The sequence below is a fragment of the Corella eumyota genome, chromosome 7 (genome assembly GCF_963082875.1).
Source record: "Corella eumyota chromosome 7, kaCorEumy4.1, whole genome shotgun sequence".
NCBI lineage: Eukaryota > Metazoa > Chordata > Ascidiacea > Phlebobranchia > Corellidae > Corella > Corella eumyota.
In genome coordinates this window covers 11,131,918-11,157,413 of record NC_137496.1, presented here as the reverse complement: position 1 = coordinate 11,157,413, position 25,496 = coordinate 11,131,918, and the positions used below count along the sequence as shown (strand labels likewise).

The 25,496-nt window shown below is 31.4% G+C and overlaps 2 protein-coding genes across 2 annotated transcripts; one reads left to right on the top strand and one right to left on the bottom strand.

The window, feature by feature from the left end:
• Positions 1-5,400: 5,400 nt before the first annotated feature.
• On the bottom strand, positions 5,401-24,318 carry LOC145760039 (regulatory-associated protein of mTOR-like). The gene is made up of 30 exons (XM_082573901.1): positions 24,213-24,318; positions 23,670-23,772; positions 23,266-23,348; positions 22,252-22,410; positions 21,734-21,880; positions 21,143-21,363; positions 20,234-20,334; positions 19,788-19,920; positions 19,267-19,363; positions 18,664-18,765; positions 18,039-18,233; positions 14,426-14,672; positions 14,089-14,186; positions 13,334-13,565; positions 12,820-12,909; positions 12,430-12,564; positions 11,689-11,813; positions 11,295-11,398; positions 10,992-11,109; positions 10,488-10,601; positions 10,044-10,152; positions 9,675-9,789; positions 9,117-9,241; positions 8,588-8,655; positions 8,183-8,320; positions 7,926-8,047; positions 7,667-7,747; positions 7,067-7,192; positions 6,497-6,626; positions 5,401-6,084 (listed from the first exon to the last, which is right to left on the bottom strand). Exons 1-30 carry the CDS (start codon positions 24,306-24,308, stop codon positions 6,019-6,021), a joined length of 3,780 nt encoding a protein of 1,259 aa, XP_082430027.1. The 5' UTR covers positions 24,309-24,318; the 3' UTR covers positions 5,401-6,018.
• Positions 15,589-17,818, top strand: LOC145760042 (microfibril-associated glycoprotein 4-like). Its single transcript, XM_082573906.1, has 6 exons — positions 15,589-15,711; positions 16,136-16,270; positions 16,600-16,692; positions 17,021-17,117; positions 17,440-17,507; positions 17,571-17,818. Exons 1-6 carry the CDS (start codon positions 15,609-15,611, stop codon positions 17,816-17,818), a joined length of 744 nt encoding a protein of 247 aa, XP_082430032.1. The 5' UTR covers positions 15,589-15,608.
• Positions 24,319-25,496: the final 1,178 nt, after the last annotated feature.

Below are 25,496 nucleotides of genomic sequence, written 5' to 3'. Positions count from 1 at the left end.
TATTCCATAATATTGGGACAAAGTTTAAGTTATTTTCATGATATTGGGACAAATTTTAAGTTATTTTCATGATATTGGGACAAAGTTTAAGTTATTGGGACAAAGTTTAAGTTATTTTTATGTTAATTGGACAAAGTTTAAGTTATTTTCCATGATATCGGGACAAAGTTTAAGTTATTTTCCATAATATTGGGGTAAAGTTTAAGTTATTTTCTATGATATTGGGACAAAGTTTAAGTTATTTTCCATGATATTGGGACAAAGTTCAAGTTATTTTCCATGATATCGGGACAAAGTTTAAGTTATTTTCCATAATATTGGGGTAAAGTTTAAGTTATTTTCTATGATATTGGGACAAAGTTTAAGTTATTTTCCATGATATTGGGACAAAGTTCAAGTTATTTTCCATGATATCGGGACAAAGTTTAAGTTATTTTCCATGATATCGGGACAAAGTTTAAGTTATTTTCCATGATATTGGGACAAAGTTGAAGTTATTTTCATGTTAATTGGGACAAAGTTTAAGTCATTTTCCATAATATTGGGGTAAAGTTTAAATTGTTTTCTATGATATTGGGACAAAGTTTAAGTTATTTTTCAAGTTACTGGGACAAAGTTTAAGTTATTTTCATGATATTGGGACAAAGTTTTTGAGTTATTTTTCATGTTAATATGGACAAATTTTTAAGTTATTTTTTATGATTTTGGGAGATATTTATAAATGGTATACATGACAGAATGAAATAGACTAAAGTATATAAATAATAACACTGTTTATATATTTTTATTTAGACATTGCAAAAAAGAAAAAGACCAATGTAAAATATATGAGGCAAAGAGTAAAAACACTTATAAATGACATTGAAAAATGGTTAACGAATTGAATTACTTAATCAAAGTGACGATAAATTGGACAAATAATATAACTAAAACAGAATATATAAGAAATATAAAAACACATTACAATCGAGAATAAAAAATAAATAAACATGCAACACAGTATAATAATTTAAGTAACAAAGTAAATTACACGAGTACACAAAATACTGAAATACATACAATTAACATGGTCAGTAAAACAACTACTTTGCAATAAAAAATAATGTTTTTATGTATATATATATATATATATAAAAAAGCTTTAAATGTAACTTGCAAAATGATACATAAATTATGCAAAATATTACTGGAATTTAACACTAATGTCCAGTTTTTGATAGAAGCTTTTTATGAATTAAACTTCTACATATTAATTGTCTGTTTGTACAGTTTATTTTTGATCTGTACATTGAATCACGAAAAGCTGGTAACTTGTCAGGGAAAACAGCTAACTGGTCCCTCCGCAACAAAGAATGACTGGCCCCTTGACAAAAGCAGCTTACTGATCCCGCAGCAAAAAATGGCTGGACCTAGGGCAGAATGAAATTGCTGGACCTTTGGCAAAAACAGTTGATAGACCCCTCGACGAAACAGTAAGTACGATCCAGCTTTTTTACCTATAAAAATAATAGAGATTAGAATAATGCTTAAACATATTTAAGGTGTGGTTTTAAATATTTGATTGTGTTTAAGTGTTTTGATTAAGATAGTTATTTATTTGTTTTGTGTTAGTGACGTTTTACAATAACAATAAAAAATGATACAACTTCATTTTTGCTCGTCAACCAGAACCTAAAAAAAGAGAACAAAGTTAGTATTTGTTTGTGGTAATCTACCCTGCAGGAAAAATAAAAAAATGTTAGATTGAAGTTTTCTTTAACAGGAACTCTAAAAATAAAGAACAAATTAAAATTGGCCAAAAACAAATCGACGAGTTCTCCGAAATATTCAACCAGAATCTAAAAATAAAAAACAGAATGTTTAAATTTGTTTTTGGTAATCTAACCTGAAAAAAAGCCTGTAAAAAATGGTTAGTTTGGTTTTAGTTTTTAAAGGCCCCTGAAAAAAAATTATAATTTGGTTAGTAATGCCCCTGTAAAGAAATAAAGTGAACGGTTAAAAGGCCCCTGTGAAAGTAAAAAATTGGTTTAAAGGTAGAAGAAAAAAAGAAACGCCTGCAAAAAATGGTTAGTTTGGTTTTAGTTTTTAAAGGCCCCTGAAAAAAAATATAATTTGGTTATTAATGCCCCTGTAAGGAAATAAAATAAACGGTTTGAAGGCCCCTGTGGAGATAAATAATAGGTTTAAAAGTAGAAGGAAATAAGAAACGCCTGCAAAAAATAAGAGAGAAATTGAAAATTTTTGTGTTTTTTCTGCATGTTTTATTTAGTGTTTACTGTGTATGTTATTTTGGACTCCGTCCACGAAATTTATAAATTTTTAGTTTGGATTTCCATCCACGAAATTATATATTGCATTATATCGGGCTCCGCCCACAAAATTAGATAATTTATGTTGGGTTTCAACCCACACACACGCTTAGGTTTAGGGCGAATAAAATACAGTAAATATACACACATAAATATTATAAACCACACATAGGCCTAGTTTTCTAAAATCTAGTTTTCTAAATATTTTATATAAACTTTACTTGCGCAAAACATCTAAAAAACCATTAAACAGTCCCGTTTAATATAATTATGATTACACACATAAACCTAAACACACTTAATTGGGACTGTGTCAACTATACTACTTTTAAAGCGCAAAATTATGAGTTGTTTACCAGTCATAAAATAAAAAGCAGACACGTGATACTACAAACTTTTAACCCGTGAAAAAATTTTAAAAGCGCTTAATTATGCAGTACATATAAAAAAATAGGCACGTGAAAACCTACAGCCCTACAGACCTGAAGCTCTATAGCCCACCTTTAGTTGATGAGGTCCTGAGACTATTTTTTGAAGTTCGTCAGGTTGAAATGAGGTCCTGAGACTATTTTCGAGTTCTTTTGCATAAAATACACATAACACACACACATAGGCCTAGTTTTACAAAACCTATTCTATGATACTATATATTACATGCGCCAAAACATCTAAAAACCCATTAAACAGTCCCGTTTAATAAAATTATGAACACACAGAAACCTAAACACACTTGGGACTGTGTCAACTATACTACTTTTAAAGCGCAAAATTATGAGTTTTTAACCAGTCATAAAATAAAAAGAAAATGCAGACACGTGAAACTTTTAACCCGTGAGAATTTTAAAGCGCTTGTTTATGCAGTACATATAAAAAATCAGGCACGTGAAAACATACAACCCTACAGACCTGATATTAATATTAAACACAAGGTCCTGAGACTTTTTTTTGAGTATGTAAAATGATCCAATCCCTTTCAAAGTTGTCTTAAGAGTCCCGAGTTCTTTAAAACTTAAACTTCTCCTTTGCTAGTTGCAAAGAAGACTTGTAACGATTCCATCCATTTTCCATTCCTCCAATTCCAGCCATTATCTTTTTCCTCCAATTATATAATCCAAATATAATCCATTTTCTTCTACATAGAAAATATTGTTTAGAAAAAGGTAATAGACACTAAACCCTACTTAATTAATTTTTTTTTATGATATGTCATTTTTTTATTTCTTTGTGCCAATAAAATTAAAATTATGTCAATTTTTGTGCCAAATATCATTAATATATACAATTTTTTCGATTATTTGTGCCAACAATTTAAATTATGCCAATTTTTTAATTCTTGTGCCAGATCTTTTAATTTATGCCAAAAATACAGCTATGATAGTTTAAATACCTCTGTTAACTATTTTGTGGAAGTACCTGCGCATCAACACAGGTTTAATAATGTTCATAAGTTTTTAATTAAATAGTATTTTTATGTTTGATATTATTTTAAAAATTATTTGAAAGTTAATAAAATTATTTATTTTTATCTATTAAATAATAGTAACAAACCTGGAAGTGTTCGGAAAAACTTGGCCACAAGATGTCTCACAAGAGCAAGTTCAACTGCACTAACTTCTCTTAAAAAAATTATAAAACTTTTTACAAGTTATATATTAGTTTACTAAAGTTATTAAAACTTCTAATTTATTTAATTAATAACTGCTTATAATATGCCATACTTTATGCTATAAACGACAAAGTTCAAAAAACTTAACTACAAAGCACTACAGAACACGTCTACTCACTTCGAAAGTCCATCTAGAAAGAACTAGAATTCCGATCCCAATTCAAATTTGCTACGAAACACTAAGTCACGTGACTCATCACGTGTTCAGTGACGTTAACGGCGCCGCGCACAGAAAAAAGCGCTTTCCAAAATGTCAATCAAAATATATCTGCTTAAATCTTCTAAACAATTTAATAAAATGTTAATTTAAAAATACAAACTAATAACTTGATACAATATCTTAATGTTTATTTAATTTTTAATTAAACTTTTGTATTAATTAACGTCCTAAATTACGACTAAGCAAATTCCACGTACGTTAACGAAGCGCTTTCTGATGCAACATTAGAAATTCCTGATTATGATGCAACACCCGGGACCTCGGAATTTCTCGAGAAAACGTCCCTCGCCTAATTAGCAAAGATTGCAACACTTTAATTGGATCCAGCTGCATTTTATGACCTTATTTGGTAACGAACTCTCTGCACTAGTTTTGACGTCACTTTCCTAGCGCCTTGCTTAATGGAAAATTTTAAGTTTCTATGCTTTATAACAGACCTACTTTTAGTTAGATTAATGTATATTATTCTTCGGATTTTTTTATAAAAAAATATTTATTTTGTTTTTGAGGTTTTAACATATTTGTTTTATTAATTTATAAATATGAAACACAAAATTACCCTTTTTATTCTATTTTAATTAGTTTTATAGCAATAATTTCCAAATTTAAATAGCGTAAATTTAATATTTATTAGCATAATTGTTTTTACTGATGAAAAGTGACACAATCTTAGTGTTTTACTAATAAAGAAAGTCAAAATATTCGTTTTTTTTGAATATTTTTTACAGCGATTTTAAAACTGAACGTTCACAGAAAAGGCACGACCATTTTTAATGGTAACCTGCCAAACGTTTTTGTTTGTATTTATCCTCGATGTAGGAAGACTGATTTTAAGGCATAAACGTAGAGTAATAATGTTACCTCAACCCAATTTTTTAGTTTAAGTCGGCAGCATGTAGAAGTGTACAAAACATTTGTCTTTACTACATGAGGTCCCGGGTTTGATCCTCACTGCTACTATGTGGTAGCGCATCTTAAGTAAGGCGCTATAAAGGGCTTTTCACACAACTAGTTTTCTTTAAAAAAGCCAGAGTCTGTGAAAAATAACCCATTAATTTACATTCCACAGCTGTTATCAATACTCAAGATTTTTTTAGTACAAACATAACAAACTTCTTTTGAACAAACTGCCCCCAGTAAACACCCAAGGCTTATACCCCCCCAAAAAGCATTTTTAATAACACTTTAGAAACATCCATGGTCTTTTATTTTTGAGTAAAGTAGGTTGCTGGAGTCCTATGGTTGTACCAAACTTTTTTGACTGTTCAGACTGTATTTAAGTAGGGCCTTAAAATAAACCACCAATGGGGTAAAAATGAAATTAAGTGAAATTAAAAATCTGTGTCGAATATTTAAAAGTGAAGGTCAAAATTGTAACAAAGATACAATTAAAGATCTTGATAAGATTTACCCACATCAAATATAAATAAATACGACAATGATAAACAAAATCACATTATTAAATGTTTTAGACATGCATTCGTCACACAATAACATTATTTAAACTGGAACTTTAGGCACAATTAAAAAGAAAAATTATAGTGCTTATAAATAGTGGCTGATAAAATAGATTATAGCCATTAAATAAGACAATATATTAAAAAAAAAAAACTTGACAATATTGCATGATATTCATTAAATATGAACTTTTGTAACTTATACAAAAACATAATCAAAAAAGTTTAATTTTAACAAATTTGTTAACTTCAGTTTTCGAGATTGTTTTAACCCAAGCTTACCAAACCCAGAACAAATAATCTTCACTTGGGTTGATGTGCTCTCTGTTATAATTCGACTATATAGTGCTTGAGCCAGTGTGAAGATCAAGTTTTGTTTTCAGCTGAGTAAACAGTAAGGAATGAATCTGCAGTTCCTACTGCTAGATTGGCCTTTAAATAATTTGAACACAATTTTAAAAACAGATACCCAAGAAAGTTTAATAACATTTGGTAAAATAATATCACAATATTAAACAACTGCACCGGCAGCATGGTGTAGTTGTCAGAACACTTACTACACTATATAAGATCATGGGTTCAATTCCCACTGCTCTAATTTTTAGGCAGTTTTAATCAACAATATATTACACTGCCAAAGTCAACTAAAGACTAAGACGGGGGTAACAAATGTTACTCTATGTTTAGGTCGTGAAATCGACCTTTCCACATCAAGGATAAAGTTACAAAAATAAATAAATAAAGCCGGCTTTTAATTTAATTTTTTTAAATACTACAAAAATTTTTATACAGTCTACTTCATTTTTAAATTAAAATTGTCATTTAATTTGATTTATTGACTTACTAGTAAAGGATGAAAACACATCGAAGTTATAACCCCAATTCTTTGGCCGAGAAATCCATCATAATATTTAACTGTGCCTAATTCATCTCCATTCATGTTAAGAAAGTTTAAGGAATGGTCGTACGAACCACTGTTAAAATAAAAGCAAAATGTTTTGTTATACTATAATATACTCCAGACTTAAGTCTAAGCATAATAAATACCAACAAAGCAATCCTTAAAAATCACACATTAATCGACTATAGCCTGATATTTAATACAAGTACTTCTTTACTTAAAATTACTATTCAATAAAAATAGTTGTATTAAACCCACAACCTTATTTTTGGATGACCAAAGTATTACATACAGCACTTTAATAAATATATTAGTCAATAGCCAGCCCTATGGTTGAAATTTTATTAATTATAATATGGTTGCAACTCACAACTAATATTGGCCAGTGATAATTTTCCTGCGCACCTCAAATGATAGTTTTATTTATTTTACAGGGCTATAAATTAGACATGCATATATATATTGTCCACTAAGCCCTACTATATATTAATTACACCACATTAGATAACTTACCAGGCAATGATTGGAAGTTTTGGATGAACTTGCAGGTGTCTAATGTCTCCTGATTTAACTTTGAATGATTTCACTAAATCGCTTGCTAACATACGAACATCCCATAACTTTATATCTCCTAGCTCACTATTAAGATGAACATAAACATGATTCAGTGAACATAACAAAAAAGCTATATTTGTAAATTTTTAATAAAATCTAAACCTCGTTAAAGTGTTATGGAAAGGCTGGAAAAGGTTGTAATTATAGAAATACAGTCTTTTATAATATGGACTATGAAAAATAGATATTATAAAAAGGCTGTCTTCATAACCTTAACATAGAGTAACAAATGTTACCGCAACCCATACCTAAGTGTCTTTGGCAGTTAGTGATTTATTTTGATTGCCCAATAAAATCTGCCGATTGTTTTTGACTTGGCAAAAGTTGATACTATTTTTATGGTGCCTTACTGAAAGATGCTAAGGCATGGAAGCAGTGAAAATCAAACCCAAGCTTTTGCAATAAAGCAAGTGCTATCCCCCTTAACTTTAGTAATAGAAACAAAAAATTAATCATTATTTTAAATATGTAACATAGCTCATATAATAAAATACCAACCTTGCAGTAAGTAAAGTGTTGTCTTGTAAAAAAGTTGAGTTTATTATCCAAGTTTCATGAGCTCTTATTGGTTTGTAAGTGCTAAAAAATGAAAAAAAATTAAATATAATGGCTTTGAAAGTTACTTCTTTAAATAAAACCAAATATAATACCAATTTTTTTTTGTGAGTTTAGTTATAAAGCTAAAATTTAGGTTATATAAAGCTAAAATTTAGGTTTTAATAAAATTGTAGATTTTTTTGAAGTATAAGACAGTCACCTTTCTTTAACTCTTCCATCAAAAAGTCTTAACGTTCCATCACCAAAACTTCCGACCAAAAATCCATGATTTTTATTTAGAGCCAAACTAGTCACACTACTATCTGCACCAGTCAAAAACTCCTACAAAAATAAGATTATTTTTTGCATCATCAGATTATTTACTGCTACACCAATAGTAGTAGGCAGTGTGTATTCGATGTTCATATTTTTAGAATGACCCTAACTAAAAACAGTGTTTAAAACATATAAACTAACATGCTCTTTCTTCTCAGACATTGTGCTCCAGACATGGATCTTCCTAGAATCTCCTCCGGCATAAAGACAAAGCTCCTCCTGATCCCAGCACATCACCATCCCAGATCCTCTCGGAGAAGCAACATTATCCGAGATTGCCTTCAAATGTTTAAGTATAAAAGTTACAATGATTTTGTATTGGTTAAATTCAGAATATTAGTTAAAAAAATAAAAAATTAGTTACAATTATTACAACAATTAAAATCCTTACTATAGAGCAGCCTATCAACTATTGCGTTATATTAAGGCAACTAGTATCTTTTATCACCTAGAACTTAGAATATAAATTGTTTAGACACAAATTAGTGTAGCATTTTATTAAACTTATCATTGCATCTTTTATTAAATTTTATTCAAGTTTCAAACCTGCCAAGCTGTTACAAGCGAATGTTTTTCATTCCAGACATCTTTCCAAACTCTCAAACACCCATCATCTATAGTTAACAATATACAACATAAGAAAAAGTTAAATACATGATGCTATATACTATATTTTTTAGACTGCAGTAAAGTGTAGTGGTCAAAACACTTGGCTTTACTACATAAACTCATAGGATCGATCCCCACTGCTTTAATGCTGTTAGCACCTTAGAGTAAGGTACTATAAACGGTATGAACTCCTGATCCAACACTTAATCAGCAGCATAATTATCAGGCAAATATTAATCTAAAATATCCTAAACTGGCAAAGTCAACTTGAGATTGGGTCAGGGTAACAAATGTTACTTTTTGTTTAGGTTGTGAAGTTGACCTTTTCACATCAAGGATAATAAATATTAAAACATACAAAATCAGTAAGTAAACAAATAAAAAAATACAAGCTCACACATTTGTTTATATAACCACAATCAATAGTTAGTTCTTGATGTAAGAGTTTAATTAAATATTATCCCACCTGAGCCCACCATTAAAAGTGCATCAGAATGTTTGTTAATAAACTGCATGCATGAAATGTTGGTTGATTGAGGGTTGTTGTTGTGAATGATTTGCTTTTGATTCCCCCCCTCCCAATTCCAAACACTAAAAACCAAATAAAATTAATTAATAAACACTTTACTATAATATGTAATGTAAATATTTTAATGTGGAAAGTTTGACTTCACAGCCTAAACATAGAGTAACATTTGTTACCCTGACCCAGTCTCAAGTTGATTTTTACAGAATTATAAATTCTAATTGCCCGATAATTTATTTGCTGATTGGTTTTGGCTCAGCAAAAGATTAAACTGTTTATAGTCTTACTCAAGAATGCTACAGAATAAGAGTAGTGGAGATCAAACTTATAAATCTCTTGTACTAAAGCCAAGTGTACCATGCTGCCTGTCAATATATATATATAAGCAATTAAAATCAAAAACAATTAATACATGAAACTCAAAACTTTAAGAAGCATGTTGACCCATGACCATTTTTAAAGTAAAACATAGACCTACATTACTCAAAACCAACTCACGTTAAAGATGAGCCCCCACCAACAATAAGATTATTATTATAAGGATGAAAGATCAAGGAGCTTGGAGGTTGAGGGTTTTTGTTGTAAAATTGTTGATCGACCATTTTTACTGCATCTGCAATAAAAAAATAAAAAATATCCGGACTATAAACTATACTATGGAGCTTAGTGGATTATGTGTATAAATATATATATGTTGAGTTTATAGGCCTACAAAATAAACAAAACTGCCATTTGTGGTGCACAGGTAAATTAATATGAGCAAATATTAGTTGCAAGTTGCGACCATATTACAACAAACTATAGAGTGCGCTAACTAAAAGTTTTAAAAAAACAAAATAAATTTATGTATCTTTTGTATTGCAATACCCAGGCTTAGATGAGATATCTCGATGTTATTCTCAAGTTGTAAGAGTTTTTCGAGTTTCTGTCGTTGCTTGGAAACGAAATCGATTTTTTCTTCTTCTTTACCGTTGTCCTAACAACAGAAATATTTTGTATTACATTTTACTTAATAGACAACTTTAAAAAACATTAAATTTAATAAATTTAAAGAAAAATTTGATTTTAATTCTTAAGCATCTATAGCAGATAATCATCATTTAGTTAAAGTTTAAATTATCTGTGTTTATTGACCATGCCATAACATAATATAAAATCTTTATGTAAACAATATAAAAAAACCATGTTCTGAATTATGAATTTGATTTTGTCATTTTTTCCCGTCACATTAACGTAATATTCATCGTATATTCTTTTTCATTTATCTGCGAGAACCTAAATTACGAAATTAATTCCAACAATGACATTTACCTTTGATGTAGGCTGTGCAAAGACAGATGAACTCCATTCACAAAACTCTGTGGAAACCAATCTGTCGTTGACCAGTGTGATGATAGTAGACGGGACTTCCCCTGCTCTGAAAACCTTAATAACAAAACAATATTTTAACATGTAGTGACTAGAAAAGTGCATTTAGAAAGAACATTTGGCTTTACTATAAAAGGTTAGAAGTTTGATTCCCACTGCTTCCATGTTGTAGCATTGCTCTGTAAGACATTATAATCAGTATAAACTTATGCTGAGCTAACATTTAAGCTGCTTATTTATCAGGCAATTATAATCAATAATATTTCAAACTACAAAAGTCAACTTGAGACTGGGTCAGAGTAACAAATATTACTCCATGTTTAGGCTGTGAAGTCAATCTTCCCACATTGAGAATAAAAATGAGGGTAAAAAGTGTTATAATACAATCTTTTAACAGATATAAAAATGCCACAATATTATTTTAAGGTTTAACCCACAGCCAATTACCTCTCTATTTCTCTCTGGTTCTTTGCTGTAGGTTTTCCTTGATCTAGGATATGGGGTTAACTGCATTGGAATGATGGATTCACTTTTTAAAGGGGATAATAATGAACTTGAGTTACTACTGCAAATAAAAAAAAATTTTAGACAAAAAAATTTTTTAAAAAAAAATAAAATTTTTTTAAACAAATATTAAATAATTTGAACCACCTGGAAAAGCATATTTTAAAGAACCAAACAAAAAAACGGATTTTTTTTTAATTAAGCAATATATATAATGTTTTTTTAAGTACAGTTTTCAAGTCTTACCTGTTAGAAGAAGACAAAACATTTTCAGAGTTTTTTCTCTGAGATTTTGGGCTGTTAGGCGTCGATCTCTCTCCATATCTTGAACTTTGTTTCTGGGCCATTATCTAAAAAAATTACAAAATTTCAACAGAATTTTTTTCAACCAATTTTTACGAATATTTCACAAGGTTATTTATAAATATGTACTAAAAAGTTTGGCGAACAATAGATATAGATAAATGTGTATGTCTAGTTTATAGGCCTACAAAATAAATAAAACCGCCATTTGTTGTGCATGGGTAAATTATTACTGGCTAATATTAGTTGCAACCATATTACAACAATTAAAATATCGATCGTAAAATGGACTAGTAAATAAAAATGTTGTAATTTAAAAACACTTTTTTTTACTTACAGCTACTCTTTCCATGACAGAAGCAACGACAGAGTTCGCAGGTTCCGCCACGCTTGGATGAGGATCGGTTGCTAATGACAACAACACTTTCCATATATTTGCATTCACTGAACTGTAAGCTATACCTAAGTTTACAAAAATAAATAAGAGTAATATATATTAACCCTTGTACAAAAATCGAATTTTTTTTTAGAAATAAAAATTAATTGGATTTATGTAAAATTTTAATTTTTAATCCACATTTTTTAATATGTTGTTCAGTAAATTACCAGCAGCGTGGTCTAGTGGAAAGAACACTTGCTACACCACACATGAGGTCGTGGGTTCAATCCCCACTGATCTCATGCTGTAGCGCTCTTAAGTAAGGTGCTATAAACGATATGAACTCCTGCTGAGCCAGCAATTAGTCAATTATAGGGCAATTATAATCTATAATATCCCAAACTGCTGAAGACAACTCGAGACTGGGTCGGAGTAACTGATGTTACTCTATGTTTAAGTCGCGCATTCGACTTTCCAACATCGAGGATATAGATATATACAAAAAAAATATATATTTCTTTTTTGGATATTATTTAGTCAATTTTTTGGATATTATTTAGTCAATTTTTTAGTATGTTATATAGTAAATTATTAGTTGGTAGATACTTTACATTACAAATGGTTAATAATATTGATAACAGGCCAGTAAATTACCAAACATAAAGTGAAATAATTAATTTTAAAAATGGAAAACCTTACCTGAATTGGAAGGTAGAGTGGAAATTGATATTTTTCGAAGTCGATTCAATCTTTCCGTGGATAAATTTGTCTCGGTGGAAAACGATAAATTTTGACTGGAATCCGTTGATTGGTTTAAAGTTGAATCCCCTGAACCTAGATTTAAAATAATTAATTAATAGGGAAACTGGTAAGATAAATTAACCCATCAACATTACCTAGGTTAGTGAACTATAAAAATATATTTATGTCCCATTTATTGGCTTACTAAATTTTAAAAACTGCCGTTTGTGGTACATGAGTAAATTATCGTGGGTAAATATTAGTTGAGAGTTGTGACCATAATACAACAAACACTAAAAAATTGGTTGTTTATAAAGTTAAAAGAAACAGTTATAGGTGAGTTTTCACCTTGTTTTATGAAGTTAGCAGGTAGAGAACTATGCTGGTCAACACTTGATCGAGATTTCATTGGTGTTCGACTTTTACTCCTGTTTTTTTCTGTAAACAATTTAAAAAAAATGGTAAAATTTAACATTAAAAGATTGTTTTTACCACATGTTAAAGATACAATATTTTTTTTATATCTTTATTTTTATATATAAGTGGAAAGATCAACTTCACGACCCAAACATAGGGTAACATTTGTTACCCCAACCCAGTCTCGAGTTAACTTCGCCAGTTTGGAATAATATTGATTCTGATTGCCCGATAATAAAGCTACTGATTAAGTGTTAGCTTAGCAGAAGTTTATACCATTTATATTTGACATGGAAGCAGTAAGAATTAAACCACATACTTCATGGTACAAAGCCAAGTATTCTAACCACTACACCACTGTGCGTAATAACAACCAAAATGTTAGATACAAGTTACATCTACAAGTATATTTATTTTAGTTAACAAAACTAAAATTTATACTTACGCTCTTCTTCAACAAATCGAAATGCAATAGCAGCAAAACTGCTATCATAACATGACACCCGTCTCTGTAGAGCTATTGTAAGTTCCCTTCTTACTAGTACACTGGCTTCACGCTTATATAAAAGAGATAAGGTTGCACCGACAGCTTGGTTGACATGGGCAGCATGATCACTCCCAGAGTCAGGTTTGTTGTCTACAAATGTTCCTAGCGCATATACAGCTGCTGTTCGAACCTGGGTATTACAAGAGTAATCATTATTTGTTGAGATTATTTAAATACACAACATACTATAACAGAAAATAAATGGAGCTTAGTCGATGATATATATATGTTTACGCTACACTTGTGAGCATACAACATAAATAAAACTGTTTTTTTTTGGATATATATCCTTATCCTCGATGTGGAAAGGTCCAATGCGTGACCTAATCGGACCCAGTCTCAAGTTGCCTTTCACAGTTTGGGATATTATAGATTATAATTGCCCGATAATTATTCTGCTGATTAAAGGCTGGCTCAGCAGGAGTTCTACCGTTTATAGCGCCTTACTTAAGAGACGCTACAGCATGAGAGCAGTGGGGGTTGAACCCACGACCTCATGGTGGTGTAGCAAGTGTTCTTTCCACTACATCATGCTTGTGGTGCGCAGGTTAATTATCGCGAACAAATATTAGTTGCAAGTTGCAACCCTATTACAAAACTTTAGTGCTTGTACAAAATATTGTATTAAACCTACTGATGTGAATCATAAGTACCTCTGGATGTGGATCATGAAGAAGCTCATAAAGTCGATCATGGGCTCGATCTCTAACTCCTCTCCATCTTGCTTCATCGTAATTTGTCCACACTCGACCTTAAAAATATAAAAGTTAAATTACAACAGACTTTATTAATTAACATTAACCACAAAATTAATTTTTGTTCTGATTAAAAACAAAACTTATCAATTTACCGACAACGTGATAAAGTGTTCAAAACACCTAATTTACTACATGAGGCTTTGGGTTTGATTCCCTTTGCTCTTAGACTGTAGGTCGCAAAGTCGACCTTTTAACATCAAGGATAAATAATTATTAGTAAAAACTTTCTTACCCAAACAGATAGCCACCCAATGCTTTAATTGCGGTGATGCCATTCCAATATCCTCATCCAATTGGTCGAGACAAATAGAGATAATATTTCTCTTCAGGCATTGTTCCTGTCCTGCGTTATTCTTGTTCACTATTTCAGCTAGTACAAATGCTGCCATCGTGCGGCGGGATAAAGACATAAGAGGATCTTGCAGTGCTCTTAAGAAGTAATGATGCCCTTCATCTTTGACTAGATCACTTTGGCAGGTCTGTAAAAAAAAAATAAAAATATTTTTTATATAGTAGTAAAATAAAATCTTATTTTTATTGTTTATACACTGGCGAATACAATAAACAACCTAATAAAACAAAAAATGATAAAACAAAACAATATAGCTTTTTGTTTTTTTGTACATGATTTTAAAGTGTGATATATAACACTAATTAAAAGCTAACCCTATGGTTTACATTGTAACTGTTGTAATATGGTTGCAACTATCAACTTATTTTTGCCCGCAATAAATTTATTTGTACACTGAGCTTCATATGGTCATAAAATGCATTTTTGTTTTATCAAGAATCAAATATTGTTAAAAATAATTTAAAATTCTTGAAGTCAAAAACAGTCCCAGACCAACTTGTTTACTAAAAATAGAAAAATTTCCAAAAGTTTCGAACACTTTAAAAGTTTGGTAAACAAGATAAACCACAAAGTAAACTTGCCTTAGGTGATATCACATCAAGCTATTACAATATTTAAATCTGGCATGATATTAAAAGCAATATTAATTAATTACAGACCAAGTAAATATGTACAAAAATTATTAAATTTCTTATTAGATAACAATTAAAAATATATAACTTGATGCTGTTTATTTCTTATTTTTAGCAACCAAGTACAAGTAGTAAACCAGTTTCTGTGTTAAGCAGTTTCTGTGTCTAGTGTTAAGTTGAACCATAAGGAAATGAAATACTTGTTAATACTAGCTACAACAGTGTTGTATGCATCAAGCAATAGTGATTTTAATTCACCTTTCAGTTCAGACCAACTTTGTCGAATAACATGCGCACATGATGTTTCATCCTCTCACAACAACAACCCGCAACAAATTAGACAAGGCGTTCCTGGAAAAATGGGGCCAATGGGACCCCAAGGTGTTATAGGCCCCAAGGGGGAGAAAGGAGCACAGGGGTTACAGGGAGAAATGGGTCCTGTTGGTCCCCGGGGTGTGATAGGGCCGAAGGGTGAACCGGCGAGTTGTGACAATGTTTGTGATGATTTGAAAATCGAGTTCGAAAGATTTAAAGGTATTACTATTTAATAAAACAAGTATAGCATTACAAAAAGTAGTTTTACTGGTAATACGTTATATATTTTTGGCTAAGAGTGTGCTGCTGTGACACGTTTAAGCTATCTGTAAACACCAGGCTTATGTGTAAATAGTGTGGCATTGGTGGGGATTAAACTCAATCCCTTAGGCTCAGTACCATTACCAGTGTACTAATAGACAACCTTTTTTATCCACATTCCAGGTTTTTGATATTTTTATCAGGTAAGGGTGTGCGGTTTGCACGTGTTTGAGCTATTAGTAAATGTGGGCTCAAGGGCGAATAGTGTGGCATTGCGGCTTGAACCCGAAACCTTTTGGCTCATAGTCCGTTGCCATGACCAGTTCACCACACCATCAGACACTAATAGATAACTTATTAACTTCTTTAAACGTTCAAACAGAGAGGACACCACCTAGAGGTTGCGATGAAATATCAAGTGATAAAGAAGGGTTAGTGAAAGAAACAATTTACCCAACTGGGCAACCGATCGAGGTTCTTTGTGATCAAACAACGGATGGTGGAGGCTGGACAGTAAGTTTTTTAAGTATATAAAAGAAACATATAGCAAAAACAAGACAGCTTTTACCCTTCTTACAGGAAACACAAATAAACAATTCACTTGTACTTTACGCTTCTCATTAAAACTCTTGTATTTTATGGTATTACTTTTTCATCTCTTACCGTAAGTACAAGTGATCCAAACAATTTAAACATAAACTTGAAATAAAAAAAATTGAAAAAAGAATGATGCAAACGAATTTTAGGCTTAAAATATAATCCTCTATCCATTTTTTTTATGTTTGTCTTATGGTAGACAAACTTTGAGTGAATTAAAACTATATTCATTTATACATTCACAGGTAGTTCAAAGAAGAATAGATGGAAGCATTGATTTTTATCGAAATTGGACAGAATATGAGAATGGATTTGGAAATATTGACTCTGAATACTGGATTGGTATAATAACTTATAGTCTGGCTTATTTTTTTATGCATACTTACTGTAGATGTGGAACGGTCAACTTTCTGACATAAAAATAGAGACATTAGTTACCCTGACCCAGTTTCTTCTTTGGCAGTATAGGACATTATAGACTATAATTAAACTGCTGATTAAGCGTTGGCTTAACAGAAGTTTATACTGCTTATAGCGCCCAACTTATGAGCCCTACAACATCAAAGCAGTTGTGATTAAACGCTGGACCTTCTGTAGTGTAGTAAGTGTTCTGGCAACTACACCATGCTGCCTGTTGTAATCATAACGTTGTTATACTTTCAACTATCAGGGTCTCAAAATCTTCACGTGTTGACTAAATTTGGAAAATATGAAGCCAGATTTGATTTAGAAGATTTTGATAACCAGACAAGATGGGCTCAATACAGGTTTAGTATTTAAAAGCATTTAAATTTTTGTTATAACCCCTTTGATATAAAGTTAATATTTAAATAGAGTCTAAGGATTACTTGTACTAACTCTCGTACTTTGTGGCCCTAGCTAATTCTCTTTAGTACTTTATGTTACTACCTAATTAAATTTTTTTTCTCTCGTATTTCTCTTGTATTAAACGGTCTTCGCTAATTTTCACTTGTACTTTATGATTCTTGTCAACTCTTTTTTGTACTCATTGGTCCTAAGATTTTCCAAGAACCGTTAAGTACAATTGATCTAAGTCAAAAATATGATACATTCTATTTTTAATTTTAGTAACTTTTTTGTTGGACCCGCTTCTACAAAGTACAAACTAAGTATAAGTGGTTATACTGGAAATGCAGGTAACATACCCTTTTTCGACTTTAGCAAGGTTAGTTCACCTACTTTATGTTTATTTTTTATAGGTGATGGTATGAGTGGGTTATCTGGCCAAAAACTTTCAACCTTTGACCAGGACAATGACAGTTACTCAAGAAATTGTGCTCAAATTTATAAAGGTGGATGGTGGTATAGTGCTTGCCATGGGGTAAATATAAACGGTTTGTATTTAAGAGGCGCGCATGATAGTTATGCGAACGGGGTAAATTGGCAGCGTTGGCGTGGTTACAATTATTCATTGAAAAGAGTGGAGTTCAAAATAAGAAGAATTTAACTGAACCAAAAAAAATGACTTTTAATTTGAAGAAAATATTTCAATCCTAAATGCAAAAATTATTTTTGTGCGCTAATCTTACATTTAAATACTGCTTTAAATAGATTTTAAATACTGCTTTAAATAGCTACATTTAAAATACTGCTTTAACATTTAAATACTTACATTTAAATACTGCTTTAAATAGCTAAATAAACAAAAAATAATTACTTAAACTCACATTGTCTACTGCTAGTATCTTTGCCCAGATGAAAACAAGTAAAGGCCTCAGCTCTTTGGCAAGACTTTGCAGTAGTTTAAGAACATAAGGAAATATTCCGACAGAAAGAGCTAAACTAACGGCCCAAGATCCCAGGTCTAAAAATCGACCGAGAAGATCTAAAGCTCTTAAACGATGCACTTGACTTAACAGAACCTAAAAATAATTAAAGGTTGTTTTTCAAATTTAATATATTATGTAAAGTTGAGTATTTATAACCAAAAAGCTAGGTAAAAACATCCTGTTATGATAAGTAGACCCTAAATAATGCTCTTTCAAAAATTATTTACCAACAAAAAAAAACCTATTTTAATTGTTGTAATATGGTTGCAACTCTCAACTAATATTTGACGGTGATGATTTACCCGTGCACTACAAATGGTAGTTTTATATTTATTTTGTAAGCCTATAAATTGAACAGATATATACAAATATATAAGCCTGTACATATACTTACTACTAAGATATTTTATGTTTGTTATTTCGACATTTGTGAAGTTAGTCAAAAAAATTCAATCAGACTTTAATAAAATATATCTAAACCACAAATTTTAAATAAACAAAAATTGTAAAAGAATAAAGAAACCTGTAAAACGATGGGCAGCTGCTGAGGGGGGTCACGTTGTTGGACCCCCAGACTCAACCAGACCTGAAATGCTGTCAATTGTTGGGCAAAAAATGGACTGTTCTGTAAAACAATTTAAACCATATCAAATAACATGATAGAATAATATTTTAAACAAGTTACATTTTCTTATTCCAAAAAAAATTGCCTTTAGTTAAAAATATAGTTCTATAATTTATCTATTTTAATTCATATTTATTTATCCTCGATGTAGGAAGGTTTACTTCACAGCCTAAACATAGAACAACATTAGTTTACTGACCCAGTCTTGAGTTGACTTCGGCAGTTTGAGATGTTAATAATTATAATTGCCTGATAACTAAGCTGCTGATTAAGTATCAGCTCAGCAGGAGTTTATACCGTTATAGTGCCTTACTCAAAGGTGCTACAGCACAAAAGCATGGAGAATTAAACCCAGAATTTAGGTAGTGAAGCCAAGTGTTTTGACTAAACCAATCTTAAACTGTTTTATGTTATAACAAACACAAAAACAAATTTTACTCAAAGAAATTTTCTTTAAATTTTAAATTTTTAAATGCTTTAAAAACAGCCTAATATAAATACCTTAAATGTATATTTTTGTGCCTGGTTTCCTAACATTTGAGGTAATTGAGCTAAACAGACATCTACAGCATGATCCCAGGCACTCCACATAGGATGTCTATAGATAAATTTTAATAAAGGAAAATTAAACTTTAAAATTTAAAACAGAAAAAAATGACTATATATACATAAAAATATTTTTTTAAAAAATTGTTTAATTTTATCTTCAATGAAAGAAGGCTCGACATCATGACTTAAACAAAGAGAAAGATGTGCTACCCTGACCCTGTTTTGAGTTGACTTTGTCAGTTTGAGATATTATTGATTATAATTGCCCGTTAATTAAAATCTGCTGTATAAGTTTGGCTCAGCAAAAGTTTATACCAATCATAGCTTCTTACTTAAGGATGCTACAGAAAAAGCAGTCAGGATCAAACCTAGAACCTCAAGTGGCAAAACCATGAGTTCTAACCCCTACGCTATGCTGTCAGCTTTTTTATGAATAACCAAAGTTTTAATTTAATGTGAAAATATTGATTTACCTGAATGTAGGGGGCAGTGCTGGTTGGGAGAAGGGAGTACACCTGTATGACCTCATAATCCTATCAGCCAATAGGAAGTTGCGAAACAAACTAGCCACTAAAAGATCTTGCCGAAATAATTTTTGAAACAATTCTGTAAAAAAACACATGTATTAATTACAATATATATTTTTAAATGGTTAAAAGCATGAACTATATGTAGTTTATGTTTAGCCATAAATTTAGAACTTTGAAATGATTTGTAAGGACTAAAAGAGTAACAAAAACAATATAAATTAGTGTAATTACTAAAATAATAATAACCCAGTATTACGGTATATATTGAGTTAGAATATATAAATATTTAAAGAATGGTAGAAGTATTAAGAAATTTCGGCACTGACTTTAATGGTAATAAGTTAATTTTAAAACCACATACTACAAATGATCGAGAAACATGTTCCTACCTCTAGGTAAAGTATTCCATGCAATTGTGTCGGTGATTGCTGTAAATATCCAATTTAGTTCGCCAAGGGGAGTTCGTCTATCATTTAACTGACCTGGAATTCTGTGATAAAATAAAACAAGGTTTTTATTTAGAAAATAACAGAAAAAACAAGAAAATAAAGGCAAACTAGCCAAGGGCCAAATTTAGTCATCACAATGCATAACTCTTAACTAGTAATTGCCCAAGAAAATTCACCGCACACCACAAACAGCAGTTTTATTTATTTTGTAAACCTATAAATTGGACATAAACATATCATCAACCATACTTTGTTGTATAGGTAGTGGATATATTGGTCATTGCAGCGGACTACGAGTTAAAAGGTTTCGGGTTCGAGTTGCACCAATGCCACATTATTCACCTTTGAGCCCGGCGTTTACAGATAGCTTAAACACACCAAAAGGTTTTGGGTTCGAGTCACACCAATGCCACATTATTCACACTTGAGTCTAGCATTTACAGATACCTTTACCACAACCCAAAACCTTATATTTTAAAGTGATTGGGGCCTTTGGCAGCAATGCACAGTTCATTTTAAAGTAATACAGAACAAATTTATCATGTAAGGGTGTGCAGACGTGTCTAAGCTATCTATAAAGGTGAATAGTGTGGCATTGGTGCGGCTCGAACCCGAAACCTTTTGGTGTGTTTAAGCTATCTGTAAACGCCGGGGTTAAAGGTGAATAGTGTGGCATTGGTGCGGCTCGAACCCGAAACCTTTTGGTGTGTTTACGCTATCTGTAAACGCCGGACTTAACGGTGAATAATGTGGCATTAGTGAGGCTTGAACCTAAAACCTTTCGGCTCAGAGTCCGACAGCATGACTGGTTCACTACCTGACAAAATTGTTGTCTTAAAAAAAACTCACTTTTCAATAAGATCAAGAGTTACACCCGGTGCCAGCGATCCTTGTCGTTGATGACAAAACCACTGGAGGGCGATCTTGATTGGGGTCGTTAGACAAGAGGTGAAGAGGTCGGCAGGAAGTTCAGGGTTCATGGGAAGGAGTTCATCTGCAGAACATGCAGCAAGTTGGATACAATTTCGAGCGTCACAAGTTGGAGAGTTTGGAGAATTTAGACCAACACCCTGAAGGTAAATTAAATTGTTAGATAATCTACATATAATGGAGCTTAGTTAATGATAAATACATGTATATATGTTCCATTTAAAAGACCAACAAAATAAATAAAGCTGCAGTTTGTGGCGCACAGATAAATAATCACAGGCAAATATTAGTTGAGAGTTTCAACCATATTCTGATAATAATTATGCTGGTTATAGGGCAGATATCAACTGGTTAAATCAATTTGTATTTGATATCAAAGTTAAACAGATTTAACATCCCAAACTGGCAAAGTCAACTTAAGACTGGGTCGCGGTATCAAATGTTACTTTATGTTTAGGTAGTGAAGTTGACCATTTTAAAGTAAGCGATATGAATATCATTTAAAGCAACCTGCATATCTTGTTCTCTCTGATCCGCAAAAGTTTTAAACGAGCTGACTATGAGGCCGGCAGAGGAGCAATCGAACACAAATATTGAAGGACTTCCCATCCAGGTTTGAAGGTCGTAGATGGAGAGTGGAATATATTGAGTGTATGTCTGTTATATTAAATTTAGTTTTGTTAAAATAGAAGTAGTGTAAGTTTGTAATGTCTATTCATAATGAGGCTTAGTGGACAAGATATTTATATATACATATATGTATGTCCAACTTATAGGGAAAAAAGTTAACAAAACTGCCATTTGTGGTGCACAGATAAATTATTACAGGCAAATATTAGTTAAGAGTAGGGACCATATTTCCACAATTGAAATCCCAACTGTAGGGCAGGCTATTAACAAACTAAAAAACTTGCAAAAAGTGTCATAAAACACAGAAATACAAATTTTTGCAAAATAAAGTTATATATATTCATTAGCCTAATTCTTAAGCTAACAGTTTTATAAATGATCAGAATAAATACACTTACCTTGTTAAACACCCATATTTCCCCATTAACTGTGGGTCTTGGTACCCCGTGACCATTATAATGAAACAAGACTCTTTCCTCTTTTGCGTTCCTTCTCAGAGATGTACACAACTTTTTCACATCTTCTACTGTTGGGTCCAAACTTTGTTTGTATCTTGCCTAGAGTGTAGAAAAATATTTTTGAAGCAGTAGTTTAGGATGTAAACTTTAATGTTTGGAGTTAGATTTTTAGGTGTAATTTTTTTATATATTTATTTATTCTCGATGTGGAAAGGTTGACTTTATGACTTAAATATAGAGTGACATCAGTTACTTCGACCCAGTCTTTAGTTGCCTATAGCAGTTTGGGATATTATAGAGATTATAATCGCCCGATAATTAATTTGCTGGATAAGTGCTGGCTCAGGGGTAGTACTAAAATACGGGATGCGGGAAGTTGCGGGGTGCGGGTGATATTGAAGCCGTATGGAAACGTTAACAAAAAAACGCTGAATGCAAAAAAAGACAGACTTTTTATACCCTCCCCTAATCTTCCCTTGTGCTTTAAATTCAATTTCGCATCATTTCTTGACCTTTGAAGTTAATCCTGCATCACCCCTTAGCCCTTTAGATAAAAACAGCAATCATCCCGCAGAAAATTACAAAAATTCCGTTCTGTCCCGCATTCCGCGAATATTCGTTAACGTTTACATACGGTCCCGCTCTATCCCGCATCCCGTACTTTAGTATTGTCCTGGCTCAGCGGGGTTTACACTTTTACTAGCGCCTTACTCAAGGGCACTACAACACAAAAGCAGTGGGGATCACACCCAGGACCTTATGTAGTGAAGTCAAGTGTTCTGACCACTAATATACCATTGTTAAATTAATTAACTAATTGTTTTTTTATTTATTTAACTTTTCGAACTTTGTTAATAAATACTTTTTTTTGATGAAAGCTTTAGTTTATATATAACATCTAAGTCTTATTAATATGCAAAATAAAACTAAAGCTTTAATTTTTGTTTTACTTACTCTTGGCTGCCACCTTTCGTATTGTTTTTGTAGATTCCCACCAACGGTTTCTAAAGCTTTCTGAAGACTGTGGCTAAGAGGATCTATAACAATAACATCAATGTTAACTTTAACCAAATACAATGTAACATACACTTTGTAATATAAACAAAATTCTACCATATTCTAAATATGTTTAGACCCACTACCCCAAGTGAAGTAGTTGTTATTTTAAAGTTCTAAAGTTTAATTTCTACTAATAGTGAGATATTGCTTTAAAATTTAAATCAAAATAAAAATAAAATTAATAAAGTATTAAAAACTTTACAGTTTAAGTAGTACATATGATTTATTGTACGTTATTTAATAGGATTTATCATTTGATAAAAACTGTTTTATTATTAGATCAAACGAAACAATCTCACCGATCCAGCATTCCTTTCTCGCACAGGGAGTTGTCTTCACAACATCCGGGGGATCGACTCCAACATTTAAACACAACACCAGCGCAACGCTTATCGTTTTCATCTAGAATAACATATAACAGGTTTGTAACATATTCCCATATTTATAACATTACTAGGTTCAGTGTTCCAACTGTTTTGACTATTAAGTTTTTCATGAGCAAATTAACTGTGATTTCATAATAGGCTATGCTCTATGTAAGTCCATACAGATTTTGACAGGTCTATTTTAATAAGGTAAATACCATGTACAATGTTTGAAATGTGGGTTATAAGTGTTATTAGAACATATAGTAAAACTTATGACTATTCAGTATATATATGGTTTTACAATATTTGTGTACCTAATATAATGATTAAACACATTGTACTCGGCCTATTTTCAGAGACCTAAAATCAACTACTTCTAAAAATTTGACATAGCAAAAGGAAGTCTAGTTTTATGGTAAAAAATAAAGAAATTTTTATTGAGGATAAACTAAAATAAAAAACAAAAATTTTTACCCTTTCTTTCATTCTCCAAGTTTGAGCGACGATATTAGCGCTCTTTATCTCCTCCCGGTGTCTTTTCTCCTGAAATGCAAGCGGAGTATTCATCATCTCCTCCAAAACATCCAACTCCTCCTCCCTCTCCTCAGAAGAGAGGTCCTCTTCTTCTTCTTTGGACAAAACTTTCGAGATCTCATTTTCCAGTTTTAACTCCGGCATTTTTGTTTTCAGATTTTAAACATTAATAGAATGTAATTTTTACAAAAATCTTAGTTAAAAAAAACAACATCGTTTATAGTTTTTTTGTCCAAAACTAATACTAAAATAGGTGCAACCCTGGGATAGTGCAGACATTACTAAAGTACAGAATGCAGGAGAGCGCCGGGCCGTATGTAAACGTTAATACAGTATTTACCTAAAAAACTAAAGGATAAAATGCAGTGCAAAGAATTGTGTGATAAAGGTTAAAAATTCCGCCCCTTTCTGCATTCAACAACTTTCAACTAACGTTTACATAAAATCTGGCTTTCCATATTTTAGTACTATTCATTGTACTTATGTATAGGATGCAGGAAGTTGAAGAAAAGAGCAAATTTTTAGACTGTCAGACTGTGTCCACATCAGTGTTTAGAATTGATTCTGAAAAAATCCAGTCCAGCATTCTGCAAACTTTTGTTAACATTTACATACGGTCCCACACTACCCACATTTCGTATTTCACAATCAGAATTTTGTTTTGCAACACTTAGCAGCACAAAATTAAAATGCAGACAAGAAAATTATGTATATGTGTTTTGCAAATTGTTTTATTAAAATCTGTCAACGAAGAAACATAAATGCGTCTGACAGTCAGCTAATTTAAACTTATTATTGTTTCTTATTGTTAACCCTAACTATATCGCCTATTATGCACGTTTATTTTAATCTTTAACAACAAAACCAACCCTTGCAAAATTTTGTTTACATTTTTTTTTACAACCACATGGCAACTCTGCGCTTTTCCATAAAAATATAATAAAAAAAAATTCAAAATTAAAATATTTTTGGCAACTCTAAATTTAAATCCAAGGCGGTTTAAAAATGTATAGGGTAAAAAAATTATTTAACTTTTTCCTCAAAAATTAAATTTTTTAACAAACTATTAAAAATAAACCAACTTAACACTTTATTAACATGAAAAGTATTGAATAGTATTGATTAAATCAGGCCCTATAATTCTTTATTCTTCGGTAAAAGTTTGTACCATTTACAGATTAACTCAAGACCAATAAAATGCAATTAGCCCCATATTTCTACATC

What these genes read in the sequence shown, in the direction of transcription:
- LOC145760039 (XM_082573901.1), bottom strand. Translation starts at nt 24,308, where the DNA reads ATGATGAATACTCCGCTTGCATTTCAGGAGAAAAGACACCGGGAGGAG. An exon ending in AGAGAGAACAAGATATGCAG is followed by an intron (nt 21,364 to 21,733) that starts GTTGCTTTAAAT and finishes ATTTACCTTCAG; the next exon opens with GGTGTTGGTCTAAATTCTCC. An exon ending in TCGATTTGTTGAAGAAGAGC is followed by an intron (nt 12,910 to 13,333) that starts GTAAGTATAAAT and finishes AATTGTTTACAG; the next exon opens with AAAAAAACAGGAGTAAAAGT.
- LOC145760042 (XM_082573906.1), top strand. Translation starts at nt 15,609, where the DNA reads ATGGGTCCTGTTGGTCCCCGGGGTGTGATAGGGCCGAAGGGTGAACCG. An exon ending in CGAGTTCGAAAGATTTAAAG is followed by an intron (nt 15,712 to 16,135) that starts GTATTACTATTT and finishes ACGTTCAAACAG; the next exon opens with AGAGGACACCACCTAGAGGT. An exon ending in TGACTCTGAATACTGGATTG is followed by an intron (nt 16,693 to 17,020) that starts GTATAATAACTT and finishes TTCAACTATCAG; the next exon opens with GGTCTCAAAATCTTCACGTG.